Source organism: Pseudonaja textilis, chromosome 2, assembly GCF_049901715.1.
Source record: "Pseudonaja textilis isolate UNSWEBS1 chromosome 2, rPseTex1.2, whole genome shotgun sequence".
Classification (NCBI taxonomy): domain Eukaryota; kingdom Metazoa; phylum Chordata; class Lepidosauria; order Squamata; family Elapidae; genus Pseudonaja; species Pseudonaja textilis.
Window position 1 is genome coordinate 157,269,232 of NC_141991.1, and position 24,991 is coordinate 157,294,222.

General features: G+C 36.7%; 1 protein-coding gene across 5 annotated transcripts in view; it reads right to left on the bottom strand.

Moving 5' to 3' along the window:
* Positions 1-24,991, bottom strand: part of GPR156 (G protein-coupled receptor 156) — a 42,167-nt gene that overhangs the window by 9,194 nt on the left and 7,982 nt on the right. For all 5 annotated transcript variants that reach the window (XM_087926142.1, XM_087926138.1, XM_026713344.2 and 2 more), the window contains one exon: positions 14,364-14,489. In XM_087926142.1, the coding sequence (XP_087782268.1) occupies positions 14,364-14,489 (126 nt within the window). The remainder of the gene's footprint in view (positions 1-14,363; positions 14,490-24,991) is intronic.

Sequence of the window (24,991 nt, forward strand, 5' to 3'; positions counted from 1 at the left end):
GTGTAAAACAATTGATTCTTTTTCTTTGGTTTTATAACCTCTTTTAAGATCAAATAGCTGATTCCTGAATGGGACAGTTACTGAATTTGTAACACTTGAAAGTTATTATCAGATCTACCATAGCTTGCATGCAATTTTAGACTAGATTCTAGGGTTTCTGCCTAAGACAAAAGCTCACAGGGTGCAAATGTGTTAATAATGAATTCCAGAGGTTGTATATCATAACATTATATTTGCTAAGGGTTCTGAAGAATTTGATCTTTCGAGTCCATGGAGCTCAAGGGACATATTGAAGACAAGAAGGAGTTGCCTCACTTGCAGGCTCTTCAGACCATCTAAGCATAAGAACAGCTGGACCCAAGTGTCACTGTCCCATGCCTGGATGGGAATATCCAAGAGGTCAAAAGAGGATTAAGGCCCACATGAAGAGACAGTGGCAAATGATCCCTATCCAGCAACAATCTAATTAAGAGTTAGTTGACTAAAAAACATTGTATGAAATTTAATTGTATTGATAGAACCTTGTATAGTGAACTTCTCTCTAGTGCTAAATCCAGCTTTCAAATCGTTTACCAATGTAAAACCAGTGTTAGGATAATCACAAATAAATTGGGACAGATAATTCTCCAGTTTGTCCCATCCAGAAAGCAATATGTGAGAGGAAAGTTATGTCAGCATTCCAGCAAACCTCCATTCCAATCAGTAACTCCGAGACAAGCATAATCTCAAAAGTACCTTTATTAGAATAGCATCTGGCACATCTGTGGAATCTTGAAACTAAAAGTTTTCTAGACTTCCCACAATGTACCAAACTACAATCCATCCCCTTTTCTCCCATCATCACATCACATGGACCAACCACGATCTGTCCCAGTGTAAGATCCTTTTTTTCTGCTGCGCCACACTTAATAGCCTTGAACTAAGAAAAGAATTTCATTTTGTCTACTTTGAACTACTCAATTGAAATCACCCCACTCCCACTTTCTCAGGCTATGTGGCAGCGTGGAATATGGCTTTCAAAGCTGATAAGTTAGACATTTATAATTAAAGCACCATGCCTGAATCAACTGACACTAGAAGCTACTGTATTGCTGGATATTCACATGACTTCAATTATCAGGTTCAAAAGGTTATTTGAAATGAGTATACAGATGCATAGTCACTTGTGGCACTTGACTTTGAGACACAGAAGAGATTCTGTCCAGGGTAGTGGTTCCCAAAATGGGCGGTACCACCCCCTGGGGGCGGTGGGATGCCTTGGGGGGGCACTAAGAGGCAAGGGGGGGGCATTCGAGGTGCCAGCCCTGCAGGTTCACCCATTGACTAGCACCGCTCCGGAGCCAGCACCTCCAATGCGGAAGTGGTGGCACGTTACATGCCACTGCGGCCACGTTTGACATGCCGCTCCCCTGCCACCTCTTTGCGTCCCCAAGGGGGCTGGCAGAGGAGCGCTAAGAGGTGGCAGGGGGCATTCGAGGCGCTGGCCAGCCCTGCAGTTTCACCCATTGAGGCGCCGGCTCTGGAGTCAATGTTTCCCCATGTGCCTGTGGGGGCGGCGCCTTGAACACAGCGACGGTGGCACGGCTTCGCTCTACTTTTCCAATGCTGCACCACTGCCTGCCCTGGGCTTCCTCAACCCTGTACTGGCTCCAGAAAGCAGGAAACAGCACCGCCTTCTACAGTGCCCCGGGAGTGGGGGGTGCTTGGGAGGCTGATCCCTGGTGGGAGGGGCAGCCTGTGAGCTTGCTGTCAGGCATGGCAACTACAAAGTGGGGCGGGCTTGGTTGAGTGGGATCCTGGATATTGGGCATGTGGTCAAAGCCTTCCTAGCTATCTACCAATCTATCCATCCATCCATCCATCCAAAAGGTCTGTCTGTCTGCCTTTCTGTCTGTCTGTCTGTCTACCTACCTACCTATCCATACATATATACATCTATCTTCCTACCTACCTACCAATATATCTACCAATATATCTACCAATTTATCTATCTATCTATCTATCTATCTATCTATCTATCTATCTATCTATCTATCTTCCTACCTACCTACCTACCAATATATCTACCAATTTATCTATCTGTCTGTCTGCCTGTCTGTCTGTCTGTCTATCTATCTATCCATACATACATACATCCAAAAGGTCTGTCTGTCTTCCTGCCTGCTTGCCTGCCTGCCTGCCTGCCTGCCTATCAATATATCTACCTACCTACCTACCTGTCTCTCTGTCTCTATCTATCCATCCATCCATCCATGTTCGAGACGCCAGCTCCATAGGCACATCAGGAAAGTAGAGGAAAGCTGTTGGGTATAACAATGATACACCAACTAAGTTTGGGTGAATAAATATATAAACCAAGGTTTGGGTGTTTGTAACTTGTAGCTTTAAGCACCAAACTGCTTGTAATTAACTAATTAAGGGTGCGGTTACAAACGGCAATAAAAGGCAGTAAGAGAAACGTAATCTCTCTCTGCTTGTTATCTGCTTGCTACTGTTTTGTTTGCTACTGTTTGCTACAACTGTTTGAATACCTGAACGAAAGGACTATTTCATTGATGTGCTGATATCCTGTGAATACTCAGCGTTGTCTTCAAAGGGAAAGGTATCAGAGGAGAAGATATCTTTACAAGAAGATAAGGATATAGAACTGACTAGTAAATGAACTAAGTTACTGAATGGATATATTTGTGAATGACATATGGACTGATTGACAATGTTTAAACTCTAATTTGGATTAAACAACTATTTAAACTACAAACAGTGTTTTGTCATCAGTGTGTGTAAACTCTAGGGCCCTTCCTCTCTCATTTGGCTGCCTGGCTTGACTGCTGCTGCACATTCTGTTTGGGGGTTTGTCCCCAAACACTAACATTGGTTATGGGCCCAGTGAGCACAGTCTAACTAACCAAGATATAGCAGTGAGAGTTGGTGTGAGTTGCACATTACTGTAAAAACAAACTGTTTTTCATTGATTTTTAAATAGTTGTTTACCTGAAGAGCAATGGCACAAGTAAATTTGCCAAATCTGTCCATGATATCCAGACTAGATGGAACAAACTATGTTTCATGGTCAATGAAATGTAGTTTACTTCTACGAAGAGAAGGTTTGTGGGACATAATAACAAACCCACCAGATGTGACTAACTTAGATCCTAATGTTGAGGAGGATGACAAAAAGATACAAGACTATAAACGAAAGAATGAGCAGGCTTTATGCATCATAGGACTGTCTCTCTCTGACCAGCAACTTATCCATATCCGTGGAGAGGAAAACGCTGCAAACTGCTGGGAGAACCTCAGGAAGATATATGTTCGGGACAGTGTAGGAGCTCATATATATCTTACACGCAAACTATTTCGAACACATCTTCAGAAGAATGGAGACATGTTAACTCATTTAAATTGTATGAAGAGCATTTTTCAGGAATTACAAGAAAAAGAGCTTATATTTAATGAGTTGCAACAAGTATACATCATACTGTCTTCATTAGATCAAAGTTATGATGATTATGTGACTGCTTTAGAAGTATTGCCAAAAGATAATTTATCATTAACTGAGATTACCGGCAGGCTATTAGAAGAAGCCAGAAGAAGGAGTGAACGTGACCAGCTGAGAGAAGATAAACCTAATAAAGAAGAGAAATTATCTTCAAAGCTTGAAAGAAACCAACTAGGTAAATTAAAGCACCCGGAAGAAGAGAATTTATCTTCGACGGCATACACAATTAAAAGGTGTTTTAATTGTGGAGGCAGAGGACATTTGGCAAGATTCTGCAGAAAAGAAAAAAAAGCCAGAATGTAAAAAAGCCAAAGAAATCTTTTGAACTAGCCATGTTTAGCAACTGTGATGTGAAGAATGATTTATGGGTGGTGGACAGTGGTGCATCCCACTGCATCACGAGAGATAAGACAAAATTTATAAAAATGTCTACAAGCTCTCAACATATATCACTTGCTAATGGCTGGAACCTCAAGGCCAAGGGAGAAGGTATTGCATACTGTCCATGCTTAAACCAAGATATAAAAATGTTGTATGTACCACAGTTAAAGGTGAACTTGCTTTCTGTAAGGGTATTAGACAAACTAGGTTATGTAATTACATTTAAGGATAATAATTGCATAATTGAAAAAGATAACAAAAAGGTAACTGCAGCTTTAAATGGAACATTGTATGTATTACATGATAGTAAGAAAGGGGAGGCACAGACTGTATTTAACAATATAAAGCCTCATAATGAATGTATCCATTTATTGCATAGGCGTTTGGGGCATGTAAATTTTAAAATGCTAAAACGTACAGTAGAGTTATCTGATGGAATAAGGTTAAAACCGTGTGATAAATATTTGCGTTGTAATGTCTGCTGTGAAGATAAGAGTAAAATATTGCCTGCAAATAGGCTAAATGGTTTCAAAACTGAAGAACCTTTAGAAGTAGTATTTGCAGACATTATAGGTCCAAAGAAACCCAGTATGGGGAGTGCTCGATATATACTGAGCATTATGGACCATTATTCTAGATATGGTTTTGCTACCTAATGAAAAGCAAAACTGAAACATATCAACATTTCTTCGACTGGTTAAAATTTGCAGAAAGAAAGACTAAACGGCAATTGATAACCCTAGTGACAGATAATGGTACGGAATTTGTTAACAGCAAATTCCAGAATAGATTAAAGGTAGCTGGAATAGAGCACAAGAAATCTGCACCATACAGACCACAACACAACGCATTTATTGAGAGAAGAGGCCAAACACTACAGGCAATGGTTAGAACAATGTTAACTGATTCTGGATTACCTGATTCTTTGTGGGGAGGCCACAATGTGTGCTAATAACATATTGAACAACGTTGTTAACACAACTACTGGTGAAATACCATTCACCATGTGGCATGGCAGGAAGCCTGATCTGAGTTACCTGCACACATTTGGTGCACCAGCATGGGTGCATATCCCTATACAACTCAGGCGTAAAGGGCAACACAGAGCTAAACAATTATTCTTCGTTGGTTACCAAGCAAACCATAGGGCATATAGATTTTGGGAGAAAGGCACATCTAAGGTGTTATGCAGTGCCAATGCTCAATTTCTAGAGCACGTAGGATGGGATAAGTTAGAACAGGATAACAATAAAGAAGTAATTATTGAATCCTATAGAAATCCCATTAATTATCCCTGTAACTTTAAGAATAAAGTAAAGAGAGGAATACAGGCAGAGATAGAGCCCATAAAGGAAGAAATAGTACCAATAGCTGAGCAAGCTGAGGAACATGAACAGGTAGTAATTCAAAAAAGTCCTCATACAAGCCCTGTAATTCCCAGAAGAACTACACGAATATCTAGACCGCCTGATAGATACCAGGCTAACACAGTGTGCCAGATTAATAAAGTTCCATATACTGTAGATGAAATAAAAATGTATCCTACTAAAGATAAGGAAAGTTGGTATGCAGCAATGAATAAGGAATTGAAATCCTTAAAGGATATGAAAGTATATGAAAATGCGAGATTACCTGTTGATATAAAACCCATTGGCTGCAAATGGATTTTTAAGATAAAAACTGAAAAGATGGTAATATAATCCATAAGGCACGATTAGTAGCCCAAGGTTTTAGGCAAAATGCCAATGACTATGATGAGGTATTTGCACCTAGCCTTAAAGCAGCAACATTAAGGGCAGCTTTAGTGTGGGCAGCAAGTAAGAAATATATAGTCAACCATCTAGATGTAGAAACTGCTTACTTGCACGCTCCACTAAGACATACTGTATACATGAAAAACCTATTGGATTTAAAGGTGAAAATAATAATGATTATTGGTTGTTAAAAAGAGCCTCTATGGTCTTAAACAATCAGGCTATGAATGGAACCAGTATATTGTAAAGGAACTAAACAATATAGGGTTTAAAGCTGGTTTAGCCGATCCATGTCTATTTAAAAGGGAGACAAATGGGAAAATATCATTATTACTATTATTTACAGATGATATTGCTTTGATTACAGAAACTAATGATGAAGCCAATAAAATAATAGCATCATTAGCTAAGAAAATAAAAATCAAGCAATTAGGGGAGATAAAGAAATATCTAGGTTTGAATATACTGAAAACACAGAAAGGTTTTAAGATATCTCAGAAGGATAAGATATCTAAATTGCTAATAGATTATAAGATGGAACTTTGTAAGACTGCAAAGACTCCAATGAGTCAGGATATTTGCAAAATGGATGCTCAAAGTCCCAAGTTTGATAAGGTAATATATCAATCTTTGATTGGTAGCTTATCATACATTAGCAATTGGTCAAGGCCAGATATAGCTTATGGTGTTAATCAACTGGCACGACATAATAATGATCCACTTCAATGTCATTGGAAAGCATTAAAGAGAATTTTGAGATATCTTAAAGGAACATTACACCATGCACTGTATCTAGAACCAAAAGGTGATCTAATATTAAGTGCTTATGCAGATGCTAGTTTTGCATCAGAAAGAGACACAAGAAAGTCGACTTCGGGAACAGCCATAATGCTGGGTAAGACATTAATAGGTTGGAAGTCAATAAGACAACAGCATATAAGTTTGTCTACTATGGAAGCAGAATTCTCCTGTTTGTCGTTATTATGTACTGAATTAATCATGTATAAGCAGATGATGAGTGACATGGGATTAACTGTAAATTATCCTATAATTGTACATGAAGATAATCAGGCAGCAATTCAAATGGCCACAAATATTGCAGTAAAAACTAGGAGCAAGCATACAGATTTAAGGTACTTAAACGTTAGACAATCTGTAAAAAGTAATATGATACAGCTGGAGTACTGCATGTCGGAGGACAATATAGCTGATAACTTTACTAAAGCCCAAGGTGCCATTAAGCACCAAGAGAGTTGTGTAAAGTATGGTTTTAGATTGTAAGGGTATTATATATTTATATCACCCAAAAGGGGAGAATGTTGGGTATAACAATGATACACCAACTAAGTTTGGGTGAATAAATATATAAACCAAGGTTTGGGTGTTTGTAACTTGTAGCTTTAAGCACCAAACTGCTTGTAATTAACTAATTAAGGGTGCGGTTACAAACGGCAATAAAAGGCAGTAAGAGAAACGTAATCTCTCTCTGCTTGTTATCTGCTTGCTACTGTTTTGTTTGCTACTGTTTGCTACAACTGTTTGAATACCTGAACGAAAGGACTATTTCATTGATGTGCTGATATCCTGTGAATACTCAGCGTTGTCTTCAAAGGGAAAGGTATCAGAGGAGAAGATATCTTTACAAGAAGATAAGGATATAGAACTGACTAGTAAATGGACTAAGTTACTGAATGGATATATTTGTGAATGACATATGGACTGATTGACAATGTTTAAACTCTAATTTGGATTAAACAACTATTTAAACTACAAACAGTGTTTTGTCATCAGTGTGTGTAAACTCTAGGGCCCTTCCTCTCTCATTTGGCTGCCTGGCTTGACTGCTGCTGCACATTCTGTTTGGGGGTTTGTCCCCAAACACTAACAAAAGCCAGTCTGAGAGGGAGGGAGGGAGGGAGAGAGTGTTTTGCGTGAGAGAGAGAGAGAGAGAGACCTGATGCATCAGATTGAAATAAGACCTAGTTTAGACTGAGGCCCTTTTCCACATTGAAACATCTTTGCCAGCACATTGAAACATCTTTGGCTTCTGTTAAAGATTTTGTGGACGAAACATAGTCAAGACTATCAGGAAGCTCTCAAATTTTGTTGAGGGTTTAAATAGGATCCATTGGACCAGATCTCCACCCTAAAAAATTACTCTAATGAATTATACTGCCAATTCTGAAGAAGGCAAAACCAAAAGGTACTGGTAAATTACAAGAAGAACACACAAACACACTCCGATCTAACCCTACTGGAGCAGGTGATTGGATTAGAATAGATATCTCATTATCTTTCTCCTCCCTCCCTCCCTCCTTCCTTTATTTCTTTTTCTTTCTGTCCCTTCCTTCCATCCCCCCCATTTCTCCCTTTTTCTTTCTTTCCCTTTTTCTTCTCTTCCTTCTCTTTCTCTCTCTCTCTTTCTTTTCTCTCTCTCTCTTTCCCTCTCTCAGGCTCACCCCATTGACTTGGTGCACTGCTCCGCTCCGACTTGCTTGGGCAGGTCTCTCCGATGCAGCGGGCTCAATGCAGTGGACCTGCAGGGCCGGCTCCTAGAACGCAGCAGTGCCGGCACGTTTGAAAAGTCAAGCAAAGCCAGAGGTCAGTAATTTTTGCTGCAAAGAATAACAAAAGCTTCTGGGCTGTGCACAAGAAGGGACACACATGTTAATGCAATTCAACAACATAAAATAAAGATATACAAATAAAACAAATCAACAAGAATCAGCAAAGTATCTCTGATTAGATTCTATTCTCTACTAGAATCTAATCAGAGCTGCTTTGCCGATTCTAGTCCAATGACCTGCTCCAGCAGGGTTAGAAGGGAGGGTGTGTGTATGTGTGTGCATGGCTGTCAAAACTCCAAAGAGAAGGTCAGGTAGCTCTGGGGAGGCCAGTCATAAATTAGAACACTTGCTAAACAACCGGCCATTAAGTGAGGACCACTTGTATTTGGTTTGCCAGTCACCAAACCATGCCCACCCAGTCACATGCCCACCAAACCACACCTACCCGGTCATGTGACCACCAAGCCACACCCCCAAATTAGGCCACACCCACAGAAATTTGAATCCCACCCCTGGCTGTGGGGCACCGAGGATGAATTTGTAGCACCAAGGGGGCGGTGGACTGAAAAAGTTTGGGAACCACTGGTCTAGAGGATGTCAGATAAGACAGGGCATAGTCCACAGTTGCATAATGGGCAGATCAAGAAGCTCAGAAGTTTTCAGCCAGTAAAGGAGATGGCGGGAGATTTGTACTTTCAGACTTACAAGATCCTGTTATTGCAACCTTATATTAAAATAGAATTAGCTCATCTGGTCTGTATTTTTTATCTGGTCTACCTGGGACTGACATACCAGGGACAGCATTAACATAATGTACTTACTAACTTTGTAATTTGGGGGGCTCTAGGAAACCAGATTTCCTGCTTTACTTTCTGTTGGACTACTTTCAAAGCTTGGGCAAGCCCTTCAATTTTGAATAATATTTGTTTATCTTTAGTCATCATGTTGTAAGAGATAATCAGTTCCCTTTCAAAAGGACCAAGAATATGTTCCTTGTGTTGGTGAAACATTTAACTACATTTCCTGCTGTCAAGGTCAGAGATAAGGCAGAAAAAACTTGGCAACTAGGTAGAGGAAACATTTTGGAGTGTATGAGTTGATGCAATGTTATTTAGAAAGGTTCTCACATTTTGGTATTGTTGGTTTAATTAAAAAAAACCTGAATCATTGTCTGGCAATTATAGTTTAATTTAATATGAACAAAAGTCAATGGCTATGAAGTAGTTGGCTTAGAAAAAAGGGACAGTCTATGGAATTTATCTTCCCACAGTTATACTGATATTACAAAAAGCTAGAACTTATTTTATTATAGTGTTGTAAACTCATTTAGGTGAGATGGGCAGTATAAAAATTTAATTAATAAATGTTCATATTGATATATCAGGTTTCTTTTATTATCTGAGCTTAAGGGAATACAACATTTGGTATTTACACATATATGCATGAGCAGATTTTTGTTTAAATCATGCATTCAAAACCAAAAGTCCTTTTTCTCAGTTTTGCCAGTCACAATTCTCATTCATTCTTGGGTCTACAAATGGCATAACGACTTAATTTTTTAAATATTATCTAGTTTTATCATAGCATCCATTCATATCTTCTGAGCATTTTTGGTTCTTTCATTATCATTCACTGGAGTACAGCAATGCAACTATGACCAACCAATAGATTCCTTCTTTCTAATACTCACAAGGACCTAGATGACACCAATTTATTATTTCAAGCAAATGTTTAGCCCCCTTTTGTTCATAATTAGAGCTAAACCTACTCATTCCTACATGTATTCAATATCACTCCATGAGACCCGATTGCCTACATTCAGATCTATTATATTATCTCCCTTTCTTTTAGATAAGCACTATTTTTCATTCATACTCCTTATCATTTACTTGTCTTACTATGTGCTAGTGATTTCTATAATTTGTTATTAAATGCACAGAGAAAAACAAAACTAAGTATTGCACCTTTCATTTCAAAATGAAGCATTCTAAGGCGGAAACACTGCATCTTTTCTATGCCAATGATATTTAATAGTTACATAATGCTGAAATCATTCACTGGATTTTACAAAACTCAAAACTGGAAAAGGAAAAAAAACCCTCTTTTTATGGCTTTCTGTCTGCTACTGGAAATCCTCACAAAGAGCTTTTGTGATTTACCAATACTTAGCACAGAAACAGATATCTAAGCACATTCCCTGGGTTCTTCCTCACTACATCCAAAAATGCAACTAGTTTGATGATTCCCTCACCAAGCAAGATCAAATGGCTGCTACTGAGTTTTTTGAGCTTGGTTCAAGTAGTACACAGCACAAATTGTTCTTGCTGTTGGAGGGGATTCCCTGCAATAGTGATTATGTACCACCAGGTCAGGTTTAACTCTCATAGTGATCTCATAGATATACTACAGTGATCTAATACATATCGATTTTACAGAAGACAATGTTGAAAAAGCACTACGCAATCTAAAACCATCTCTATCTATTGGACCGGATGGAATATGTGCCTATTTCTTAAAAAAGTTATCCACTGCCATAGCCAAACCTCTAAGCATAATCTTTGAAAAATCTTTCAGGACCAGTTCCTTGCCTAACCTATGGTCACAAGCCACAGTCATCCCCATCTTCAAAAAGGGAGACCCTTGCCTAGTTGAAAATTACAGACCAATCTCCTTATGCTGCGTCACCTGTAAAGTCATGGAATCAATTATTAACCAATCCATCATCCTCCACTTAGAGACAAACAACCTACTCTCCAATAAACAATTTGGTTTCAGAAAAAAACTATCCTGTAATCTGCAACTCTTACACTGCAAAAACATATGGACTACACAACTCGATCTGGGCAAAACAATAGATGCAATCTACATAGACTTCTGTAAAGCCTTTGATTCAGTGGTACATGACAAACTACTCCTAAAAATAAAATCCTATGATATCTCTGGACAACTGCATAACTGGATAGAAGCATTCCTGTCAAACAGACAACAAATGGTCAAAATTGGGAGTGTCCTATCAAATTCTGTACCTGTCAATAGTGGTGTCCCCCAAGGCAGTGTTCTAGGACCAACTCTCTTCATACTCTACATAAATGACCTCTGTGATCATATTAAGAGCAACTGCGTTCTTTTCGCTGATGATGTAAAGCTATTCAATACCACAGACAATACTGCTACCCTTCAAAAAGATCTTGACTGTGTATCAGAACAGTCAAACAAATGGCAACTTCAAATCTCAACAAATAAATGCTCTGTCTTACATATTGGCAAAAAAAATCCGAAAATAAAATACAAGCTGAATAGTCAAGATCTTGTTGATGATCCAAGCTCTGTAAAGGACCTTGGAATACTCACCTCTAATGATCTAAGTGCTAGAGCCCACTGCAACTACATAGCCAAAAAGGCATTAAGAGTTGTTAACCTAATCTTACGTAGCTTTTTCTCTGGTAATATCACACTACTAACTAGAGCATACAAAACATTTGCTAGACCAATACTCGAATACAGCTCATCAGTCTGGAACCCACATTACGTATCTGATATTAGCACAATTGAGAAAGTCCAGAAATATTTCACAAGAAGAGTTCTCCACTCCTCTACTCGTTGTAGAATACCTTATGCCACCAGACTTGAAATTCTAGAACTAGAAAACCTTGAATTACGCCATCTTCGGTCTGATTTAAGCATGGTATATAAAATCATACATTGCAATGTCCTACCTGTCAATGAATACTTCAGCTTCAACCATAACAACACAAGAGCACACAACAGATACAAACTCAAGATTAATCACACCAAGCTTGATTGCAGGAAATGCGACTTCAGCAACAGAGTGGTCAATGTCTGGAATACTCTACCCGACTCTGTAGTTTCTTCCCCAAACCCCAAAAACTTTAACCTTAGACTGTCTACTATTGACCTCACCCCTTTCTTAAGAGGTCTGTAGGGGGCGTGCATAAGCGCACCAACGTGCCTACCGTCCCTGTCCTATTGTTTCTTTTATTTTTCTTTTATTTTTCTTATATGTACCCATATCATGTATTCATAATTATGTATACACTTATACTTATTATCTTGTAAACAATTGACAAATAAAATAAATAAAATAAATAAATAAAATAAAATATTCTGTGTGAACTCAGTTAATGACAGAAAAATCAATGTAAATATAAAGTTCCAGGAAGTTTTCTTCACAGATTCTAAAATTCAAGCTTGTTCAAATTGTTTTTTTCATGACTGATGATTCCTTCTCTTCTGCAAATCTTGGTTTACAGCTGGGAGAAACTATATTTCATAATTAAAAATTAATTTATTCTGGACATGTACAGAGGCATTCAGTTTGCTGAATATGCCAACATTCAGTCCTAGCAATTGAATTTCTTCATAATCTTAGCTTGAGAATGCAGGGATCCATCATCATTAAAAGTAAGCCAGTTGGGACCTTTCTCCTTGAACATTTGATGGGACAAACTTGTATGTTTGCTTCCTGGCATATGTGCAATCTGATGGTTAACTGGTTTTGTAATTGTTCTGGGGAAGGGTATTTTCAAAATAGGGATACTTGATCCAAAAGATTCATATCCCGCATCTGTAACCCTATCTTTTTCCTGTACGATTTCAAAAATTTCCCCCCTGAGATTAGTAATGACCTACATGCCTTTTTAAAATCTCAGTGCCTTTTATACTGCTTAAAAGAGAATTCTGATGAACTTATAAATCTGTAAATGGGGCTTCCATGGAGATATAGCAAACTGAGGAAGGTTCCGAAAGAGCAGAAACTGGTGAGTAGACAGGTTAGTTGGAATCTCTCCAATAAAGATTGCTCAAGTGTGCTCCAGACAGCTGTTCCTCATGAAATTCTCCAGGTTTGAGCACCAGGAGATGACTAGATCAGTCATCTTGCTGACAATCACAGTGGAGCTTTTAAAAGGCAAGTTTACGTTCAATTCTTACTTTCTAAATCACTTTTGGAAATTACCTATTGATTATCTTAAAGCTCAGAGACCTTTGGAATGACATGTTTGAAAAGTCTTCATCAGATGAATTTAGTTTCAACACGGAGCCAAAAAAAATAATTAAAATTAAACTTGCAAACTTAAAATAATTTAAAATAAACAACAAAAATGTACATATGTATTTGGTCTAGAAAAGTTATAAATAGATTTAAGGGCCCAAATAAATTTGGGATATCTTTACTATAAAGTTTTGGAATTTACTGTAAAAATTAACAACTCCTGGGAAACAGTCTTATTTGGCTATTCTAGTATTGCAAGTTGTAACAAAAGTGATGATTTTAGAAACTGAACACCAGAGGGTACTAAAGATTTTAAACAGAATACTGGCCTGATGTTAGCTAACACATAAACTAAATAAAATGTGGTATATTCTTAACTCTGTGTATGTGTACAGGTCTTACAGATAACCTCTGGTTTACCTTGTCAACTTTTAACTTGGAAATTATACATGAATAACTTGCATTAATTATGTTCAAAGATGCTTCACATACGCATAGGGCCGTGATGGCGAACCTATGGCACATGTGCCACAGGTGGGAAGCAGAGCCAGTTGTGCCATGCAAGCTGCAGGCAAACTTACCTCACTGCACATGCACGTACCTCACAACTGATTTTTGGCGGGCTTGAGCCTTTTTTGGCCTCCCAAAGGCTTGAGGAAGGCTTCTGCAGTCTTCTACAGGCTTTACAGGCCAAAAACTAGCCCCGCTTCATCACTTCCTGTTTTTCCCAAAATACCAGAAGTGATCTAACAGGGCTAGTTTTCGGCCTGCAGAAGCCTGCAGAAGCCTTCGTCAAGCCTTTGGGAGGCCAAAGAAGGCCTCAACCAGGCCTAAACTCAGCTGTGAGGCACAGTGCAGGTAAGGGGGCAGCAAGGGTGGGTGGGTGGCTATTGCACATGCATGTGTAGGGGGCATGGGGGGATGCGCATTGCCTTCTGGATGCTGGCACGCAAGTGCGAGTGTGCAAGCACGTACACAATTTTTGGCACAGGAGCCCAAAAAGGTTAGCCATCACTGGCATAGAGAGCAGAAATGTCCCATTTTTATAGTAACCAGACAATGTGTACGTTTTCCATCATGATTCAAAACAAAAGGGTTAATATTTATTCTTTGATATTTAGTCCTCTAATTTGAATCTTTCTCTGTCTTACCTTCACATCTGCATTAAGATTTTGGAGACACTGGACTGGGTCCAAGGAGATCCACATCAAGAGCATCATAATATCAACCAGAACTAACAGTGATAACATCACCAGCAGCTGAAAATCTTTGATAATCTACAATACAAATATTCAATATGCCCATTTTATGATATGTTCATAATTTATTTACAAAAAAATGATATTTTTCTTTAAATTTTACAACTATCAGTCTGATTGGTTCTTTAGTGATTCAGTCTGCTTAAGGACCAATGTGGATTGTTCACCTCTCTGAAGCCCTCCTTCCAAATCCAGTCCCTCAAGGTCAACAATCTGATAATGCCACTTTCTTTCTGCACAGAATTATAGACATTAGACGTATAGAGTGATCTAGTATAGTGGGATAAAATATAAATATAAGATTAATATTACAAAGAACATAAAAACCACTACAAACAAATAAAAAGAAAAACCAGAAAAGAAAAAAAAACAGAAGAACAAAAGAAAATAGGACAAAAGAAATAGGAAGATAAAACTTTGGATTGCTTTTCCAGCAAATGTAAGCACAATTAAATTATTAATAATTAATTAAATTTGTGATCACAAAAAAAGCTCACTCTTTTCTTTTTTTTTTTTTTTAAATATAGTTTATTAATTTTTACAATTAAAACCAGAGCTCACTCTTTTCTATTATCCCATTTTTTTCTAATCAAAACTACAAACTATGAGTGCATTTTTCCACTTTATGCAAACATTCTATAAAGAGAACCTAGTCAGTCATGACTCTTGCTGGAAATGTTGGTGATAATCATCTATGAACAAAATGGAATATAATAAATAAAAATAAATGTAGAAATTAATTCCAACAAGGTTGATCAAACCATAAATTTGTAAGATATAAAATAGATGAAACCTAACAAGGGACCATACTGCTTAGAAATTGAACTAACTTTTTGGGAGTGGAGAGCAAAGAAATCTATTTCTATATTTATATTTATTTTATTTGTTTGTCAAACATGTACAAGATAACAAGTATATGTATGCACATAAACATGAACAAAGGAAGTAAATACAGATAAATGGGGACAGTAAGACAGGGATGATAGGCACAATGGTGCGCTTATGCACGCCTCCTTTATGGACCTCTTAGGAATGGGGTGAGGTCCATGCTAGACAGTTTGAGATTGAAGCTGCAAGGGTTTGAGGCTGTAACAACAGTCAGGTAGAGCATCCCAGGCATTGACCACTCTGTTGCTGAAGTCATATTTTCTGCAATCAAGTTTGAAGCGGTTTACCTTGAGTTTGTATCAATTGATTGCCTGTGTATTATTGTGGTTGAAGCTGAATAAATCGTTGACAGGCAAGATGCTATAGCAGACAATTTTGTGAATTATGCTTAGATCGGACTGCAGGCAGCGCAGTTCCAGATTGTCCAGGCCCAAAATTTCAAGCCTGGAGGCATAGGGAATTGTGAGTGGAGGAGTTGAGTGGAGTACTTTTCTCAAGAAATACCTCTGAACTGGCTCAATTGTGTTAACGTCCAATGTACAGTGCAGGTTGCAGACAGACGAGCTGTATTCGAGATCTGATCTTGAAAGGTTTTATAATATTTGTTAGCAAGCAAACTCACAAAATTAACTCACAACACACCATGTATGTAAATATTAAATTTTTTATTAAAAAAGAGCAACTTTTACCCAAAATCAGACAAAGCAGGCAGGCAGATTGAGTTGCTCATAGAATCACAGATTCACTTAGAGATCTGTGTTTGTGCCATCGGCTATCTGAGTCTACAACTGAATAATAGAACCTTCAGTCCTAAGGGAGGTTCGGCTCTGCTTAAAAGCTGAGCCGAAGATCTAAAGATTAGCTAGAAAGCAAAATATCCAACTATTTCCTGCTTTCTAGCTAATTTAAATCTCCCATACAGCAGAACAGCTGATGGTCGGGGGAAAAAAAAGGAAAAATAGCAAATTAGCAGGCAAGTTTTCTAGGTAAGGAGTGAGTGGGCGGGGAGGGTTTCTGCTGGCCATGTGGGTGTTGCAGCCTTGTGTTCCCATGCAGCCTGGATTAATTGCTTTGGGAGGTGCTCTGGGGGTGACATTTCTCTGCGGACCACCAAAATTTTCTCGTGGACCACTGTCCTAGTTAACAATTCAGTGTTGCCAGAGAAGAAGCTTCGCAAAATAAGGTTAACAATTCTTCGCAAAATAAGGTTAACAATTCTTTAAAGCCTTTTTGGAAATGCTGTTACAATGAGCTCTGGGGCTTCGATCATTTGAGGTAAGTACTTCTAAGACCTTGGCAGAGTGAGGGCCGTCTACCAGAGTCTTTCTGCCGAATTTGTATTTGATGTTCTGATTTTTTTTGCCAATGTGTAGGACAGAGCATTTGTTAGTTGAAATTTGGAGTTGCCAATTGCACGACCATTCTGACACATAGTCAAGGTTGTTTTGTAGGGCAGCAGCATTGTCGGTGGTGTTAAATAATTTTACATCATCAGCAAAGAGGACGCAGCTGCTTTTAATGTTGTCACATAGGACATTGACGTAAAGCAGAAAGACTATGGGTCCTAAGACGCTGCCCTGGAGACACTGCTATTAACTGGTGCTGGATTTGATAGGGCCTTCTCTATTTTGACTATTTGTTGCCTGTTTGACAGGAATGTAGTTATCCACTTGTGCAGGGGTCTGGAAATGCCGTAAGAATGAAGTTTCAGCAGTAGTTTGTCATGCACCACTGAATCAAAGGCTTTGCAGAAGTCTATGTAAATTGCATCTATTGCTTTACCCTGGTAAATGTCCAAATGTTTCTGTGGTATAGGAGTTGCAGATTTCAGGACAAATTTTTCCTGAAACCAAACTGCTTGTTACAAAGTAGGTTATTTGTTTCTAAGTGTAGGGTGATGGATTGATTTATAATTGATTCCATGACTTTTACAGGTGACGCAACACAGTAAGATTGGTCTGTAATTTTCTGCTAGACTAGGGTCTCCCTTTTTAAAAATATGTATGACCGTGGTTAATAAGCATAAGTTGGAGTGTCCTTGAGAAGAATCCTGTAAGACTTAGGACAAAAACTGATGGAACTGATTTAGCGGCAATTTCTTAGAGAGAATGTCAAATTGAGGCTTGGCTTTTTACTTTTACTTTTGTTTTCATTGAACTTCTATTGTGATCTAGTAACTGTAACTAGACTGGTTTCTCCTTTTATATTTATCCAATTTTTCTTTCTTTTTTCCCCCTTTTGATTGTTAATAGTTTTTTTTTTTTAGAATAGAGGCTCCCTTTAGTAATTTTTTTTCCTTTTAAATATATATATATACATGTATATTTCCCTCTTTTTCCTAGGCTTTTTGGGGAAAGAAGGGGGAGTGGACTAAAGAAACTTTGTAACACTGCCAACTAGAGGCTTGAAAATACTTTATTGAAAGTTGAAAAAGCTGTGAAGGAATCCTTTCTCAAGGACACTGGAACTTGATTAGATAGAGGGAAGAACACCGGAGAATGTTTTAACAGGTGTTCTTTGGAACTTCTATTATTGAGTACTTGAAGTTTGGCTTTGGAATTTGTGGAGAAGCCATAATAAGAGCCTTGGATAACTAAATAAGATGCAGTGTGCTCTCTTTCTTATCTTTCTTTAGCTGTTTCATCCCTCCTCCTCAACCCCACAGTATTTTGTAATATTTGTATATCTATTTTCTTTTTCTTTTGTTTGACTTTATTTTTAATTTTTAAACTTACTTTTTTTTTTTAAAGGGAAAGCCTCAGAATAGCTTTTCTTTTTCTTTTTGCTTATTGGGATTTTTGCCTTTTCTATTTTTTATTTTCATTTTTTATTTATTTTTATGGTTATTTTTTTTATTTTTTGAGATCCTACAATTGGACTAGGGTGTGAAGAACCTAAAGAATTCTTTCTTTTTCCTTTTTTTTTTATCATTGTTTTTTAATATTATTGGGTCTTACTCTCTTTTTCTTTTTTACTATTCTTAATTTTTATTTTTGAATCATAATTGGCCATCTTACAATAGGATTAAGGTCTAGAAGAACCTGAAGAATCTCCTTCTTTTTTTTTTTTTTAATCTTCTTTTTCTCCTTCTCTTTTTAATCCTGGACTCTTTATTTTTTATTGGCTTTTTTTTTAATGTTTTTCTTCTTCCCAATTGGATTATAATTGGCTACCCTACTGATTGGATTAAAGGAGCTTAAAGAACTTGAGTTATTCAAATGAGTAAGAAAACTTTACCTCCTGGCAGTTCAACTTCTGCTCCTGCTTCTCCATCAACTGGAGGACGACTATCAATAATGGCGAAGCAAGATAAAGTACAAATGGATCTAGCAACGATTATACAAGGAATACAAGAACTCAAAACAAGCATTGACCAAAGAACAGAGAGTATTGAACAAAGAATTGCAAAGACTGATGAAAAAATTGAAAACTTTCAACAGATGATGGCAAAACAGGAGGAGAGACTCCAAAAAATTGAGGAGAAAGATAAACAAAGAGATGAGACAATTGGAAATATTGTTAGCAAATTAACAACGGTGCAACAAGATATAACTGGGATGTTGAAGTGGGAGATGGATAGGTCAGAATTTTATCTCAGATTTCAAAATATTGAGGAAGAAAAAGGACAGGATTTGGCGGCTGTAATGATAGAAATTCTGGCTGGAGCCTTGAAGATAACAGAGGAAAAGATGATGGACGGAGTAGATGAGATATATCGTGTTTTTACAAGATATGCAATGAGGAAAAAGCTACCAAGGGAGATCCATGTCAGATTTACTAAGAAGACTATTAAAACACAAATATTACAAGTCGCAAGAGATAAGGGGCTGAAATATAAAGGTAAAGAGATTATGGTTTTAAAACAAGTCCCCAGAAGAGTGAGAGAGATGAGAAGAGAATATCGATTTTTGACCAAAAAATTATTGGAAAAAGACGTGAATTATAGATGGTTGATCCCAGAAGGATTAATGTTTATATGGCAAGAACAGAGACACAGAATCGACTCAATTGAGAAAGCAGAAATATTCCACAACAAATTTTTTGGAAGAAGAGAAATAGAGACAGAAAAAGAAACCTTTGCAATTGAGCCTCAAGAAGACCAGATGAGATCGGGGAAGGAAGAAGGTGCGGTAGGTGGACAAATGGAGACCAAAGAACAACGTGAAGTAAGATCCACAAGAACTGTTAGACCTAAATATAAAACATAACCATGGAGGAAAAAAAATTGATTTCTATGAATATAAATGGATTGAACTCAGCTATTAAAAGAAGAAAAATCTTTCATAAATTAGAGAAGTTAAAATTTGAGATAATTTGCCTACAAGAAGTACATATTAAAAAACAACATCAACGATTATTGGTAAGACCAAAACTGGGGAAAATTTTTACTTCCTTGACTAACTGTAAGAAAAGAGGAGTGGTCCTGTATATTAAAGAAACTATTGTAGCAAAATTGGTTTATACTGATGAAGATGGAAGAGTATTAATGGTTGAAATAGTGGATAACAATATAAAAATATTACTTGTTGCAATCTATGCTCGAACGATAAACAAGAAGAATTTTATAAAAAGTTACATATGAAATTAATTGGACTGGACCATGTCAATATAATTATGATGGGAGATCTTAATGGAATTGTAGATAATAAATTGGACTATACAGCGACAGCATTAAAACAAAATAGAAAGACTCTCCCTAAATCCTTTTTAAAATGGTAGATGAATTAAATTTAAAAGATATATGGAGAGAAAGAAATGGTAAAACGCAGCAATATACTTTTATTCAAATAGACATTTATCATGGTCCAGAATAGATATGATTTGGACCTCATCAGAACTAATATCTAACATTCAAGAAATAAATATAGAAACGGGTATATGGGCAGACCATAACCCTATGACAATTAAATGGAAAGGACAAAGAAGAAGATCTAGATGGACATTAAATAACGCTATCTTAAAGGAAAAGACTTTACACAATGGATGGACAAAGAATTGGCCTTCTTTTTCATTAAAAATAAAAAGAAGATACTTCAATGCAGAATGTTTGGGATACAATGAAGGCATATGCGAGAGGATTAATAATGGACTATACAAAGAAAAAAAATATTAGGAAGAGGCAAACTATTAAAGCTTTAGAAGATGATTATAAAAAACTGGAAAAAGAATTGCAGAATATGCCACAGAAAAAAGATATTAAATTCAAAATGGATATAATTAAACATAAGATGGGTCAGGCGGAGAAAGAGGAGTTGGCACAAAAAATTAGAAGTGCTAAACAGAACTATTTTGAAGATGCAAATAAACCAGGTAGGTGGCTAGCATACAAATTGAGAAAGGAGAAAGAATCTAGGAGAATAGTACAGTTAGTAGATGATAAAGGTCAAATTTGTTATGGTAATAAGGAGAAAAAGATAATTATTCAAGACTTTTATGGACAATTATATAAACAGGAGGATTTTGATGAGGAAAGAATTAAGCTTTATCTACAAAATGCTAACCTACCCAAGATACCTGAAGAGACTGAAAAAATGTTAGAAAGTACCATAACAATGATGGAACTAACGGAAGCACTTAATAGGCAGAATAATGGAAAAGCACCAGGCCCAGATGGGCTCCCGGCAGAATTTTATAAAACATTACAAGAATCGTTGAGCACTCCATTGTTAGAAGTTATGAATGAAGCCATGTTAAATAAGAAAATACCTAAAACATGGTCAGAAGCTTATATCACACTTATTCCAAAAGAAGGGGCTGATCCATCACAAATTAAGAACTATAGACCTATTTCTTTACTGAATGCAGATTACAAAATCTTTGCTTCCATCTTGGCAGAAAGACTCAAAAGATATCTAAATAACTTTATTCATCCTGACCAGAATGGATTCCTGCCAAGGAGACAAATTAGGGATAATATGAGGGTAATTCTGGACACTTTGGAATATTAAGAGGCACACCCTGAAAAACAAATGGCTTTGGTATTTTTAGATGCCCAAAAAGCATTTGATAATGTGAATTGGAGATTCATGTTTTTGTTATTGGAACAGATGGGCTTTGCTAGAAAATTTATTCAAGCAATAGAAGCCATATATGACAAACAAACGGCAAGAGTGATGATAGAGGGAGATTTTACAGATTCTATTAATATAAGAAAAGGCACAAGACAAGGTTGCCCATTATCACCTTTGTTATTTGTATTGACTTTGGAAGTGCTGAATAGAAACATTAGAGAGGATCCAAATATAAAAGGAATGAAAATTAAGAAGGAGGAATTTAAATTGCAAGCCTTTGCGGATGACTTGGTTTTTATTTTGGAAGATCCTCTAGGAACAGCTTTAAAGCTACTGGAAAAGATAGAGATTTATGGTGAGATGGCCAGTTTGAAAATAAACAAAGATAAAACAAAGATCTTGACAAAGAATATGTTATTAAAACAAAGAGATGAACTGGCAGATTTATTGAAAATTCAAGTTACGAATAAGGTCAAATATCTGGGGATATATTTGACGTCAAGATGTACTACATTGAAAGAGAATAACTATATCAAACTTAAACAACAGATAGCATCTGATTTGAAAAAATGGGAAAATCTACAATTGTCATTGATAGGTAGAATATCAACAATTAAGATGAATATTTTACCCAGAATTTTATATTTATTCCAAACCATACCAATCAGGCTTGGTAAAGATTACTTTGAAGAATTAAATAAAATTGTGTTGAAGTTCATATGGCAAGGTAAGAAAGCCAGAATAAAATTAAAACTTCTGCAAGATGCTAGAATTAGAGGAGGTTTTGGCCTTCCGAATTGGGAGTTGTATTACCAAGCTGCAAATTTAATGTGGGTTAAGGATTGGATAACATTAAGAAAGACTAGATTGTTGACACTAGAGGGGCATGATTTATTACTGGGATGGCATGCTTTTCTGTGGTATAAGGGAACCAAATCGCAGGGCTATTTTAGAAGGCATTATATAAGGAGTCTTTATGGTTGAATTGGGAGAAAATTAAGAGAAAATGTTATTTGAAAATCCCAGTCTGGTTATCAACTATTGAAGCCTTTTCTTATCCTATAATATATGAGAAGGAACAAACAGTTAGATATGGGGAAATATTGGATGAAAAGAGTGAACTTAAAACAATGCAAAAACTAGAAGAACAAGGCATAAAGATGAATTGGTTTTCATATGCGCAAATACATTCAAGGTATCTTATAGATTCTAAAGCGGAGGGATTTTATGATAAATTGACTGATTTAGACAGGATCTTGACAGGTACTGATGAAAAAATGATTAAAAAATTATACACTTATTTGTTGGAAATTTTATTAGAGGAGGAACAAGTTAAAGAAACGATGATTGTTTGGGGAAGAATTTTGGATATGGGATTGATTTGGAGAATTGGGAAAAATTGTGGTCTCAAAATTATAAATGACAATGTCAACAGCTTATAAAGAAAACTTGTATAAGATGTTTTACAGGTGACATTTTCCCCGACAAGAATTGCAAGAATGTTTAAGAACAAATCTGAAAAATGTTGGAAATGTCATCAGATACCTGGCTCATACTACCATATGTGGTGGACTTGTGAGGACGCTAGAAAATATTGGACTAAAATTCGCATATGGTTGGAAAAAATGACAAAGACACATATAGACTTGAAACCAGAGATTTTTTTATTGGGAATCTTACCTGATATATATAATAAAAATTTGAAGTATTTGATTGTAAATATATTAACAGCGGCTAGGATTGTATTTGCTAAGAATTGGAAGAGTGAGAAAATTCCATCAGAAGAAGAAATTATTAAGAAAATATTGGATTGTGCTGAAATGAGTAAATTGACATTTGAAATCAGAGAACAAGAAGATAAACAATTTTATGAAGTTTGGGATCTTTTTTATCAATGGTTAGATAATAAAACATAATGATAGAATATTCAGATTTAGCATAAAAAAATTTTTTTTTTTTCTTAATATTATCTTTATAAAACATTATTAAGGTAGATTTGGTATGATCTTATGATTTATTGCAAAATAAATTAAGCAAACTATAGTTATCTCGTTAAAATATGAATTAACAAAATTATAAATGATTTTTTTTTTTTAGTGATGATATTAGGTTATACAATTATTGATTGATAATATGAGCTATTATGTAATATAATTATACTAGTGACTAGGAAATGGATGCACAAAAAAAAGTGGTAAACCAATCGATGCACTGTATGTAAATTCATGAAGAAGGATCTTTTTATGTTTTTTGTGGTATGTTTATGTTTATTTTGTTATGTATGTTTATGTTTATTTTGTTATTTAAAAAAAAAAAGCATTAGTTGGGCAGGGAGCTGGTTGTGAAAGATACCTCATAGATTGTGCTTAGCGCTTCAGCTAGGGCAGTGGCGAGCTTTTTCAAAAAGTAGGCACATAATCCATCAGGGCCAATAGATATGGATGACTTTAGGTTACGTAGTACTGTTTCAATGTTAATTGCTGCATAGTTAATACGTAGTAAGTCGGTACAATTTGTTGTAGTGTGACTAGGAAATGGGGGGCTAACTATAGGTTTTATATATATAACCTATAGATTAGGTTAGTGCTGGCATTTGATGCAGACTGTAAATAACATCGCTGAAGTAAACTGGAATTCATCACTGATACGCCTCAAACTCTATGATTCAACACAGTGCCAACAAATAGTTTCCCCTCAGGATGACATAGAAAATTTCTATAGGTCAGTTTCACAAAGCATCTTGCTCTCACAAATGCCCTGTGATGACTCAGAGTGTAACACAAACGTAACAAAATCCAAAACATAAATAAATGTCCTTTATTGCCTCCAACTTGGCCCCACTGTTCAATAATACTCAGTTGGAGATAAAACGTACTCAAAAATAGTCTTCAAAAGAAAGCAGTACAGTCCAAATTTAATGAGCAGATAGAGGTGCAATAAAAAAAAAACCTACAATGATGGAATGTCCACAATGGAACAGGAGAAGTATTTACCAAATTCAAGGATATAACAAGGCACAGTCTGTTGGAGGGATGCCAACCAAGATATCTTCAGACCAAAATAAAACCCATTTGCTTCTGTGTGCTGTCCAGCCAGTGTATGGGAATTGGATAGTTAGGTAGCAATTGTGAGCTGTTCCCTTAAGGGAATGCATCATGGTAAATGTAGTTAAGGTATCCTGGGAAATGTAATCCATGCCACGTGACCATATCTGTAATCCTAATTGGTCACTAAATTGACCCTCGATGGGTTGGAGGAGTTTTCCTCACTCTTGGATGGACTCATGGTAACTGTTCTACTTCTATCGTTACAAAATGGGAGAAAAAGGATAGGAGATAAACCATCTTTTACCTACAAGACAGATATGCAAAAGATTGGTCATTAAAGAACTTCATCACAAATGTGAGTTATGAGGATACCTGATGAACCAATAAAAGTACTTTGTTATGGATGTTTTGTGGAGTTTATCTATCTGCATCTGTACAGGATACAGAACATTCTGGCAACCTGTGTTTTAACCATCTATCTTATATACTCATCTCCCCAGCTGTAACCAATGAGGAGGATCATTGTCACTTCCTCTCTCGTAAGCCAAGTTGTTGCCTTCTCCTTTCCTCCCTG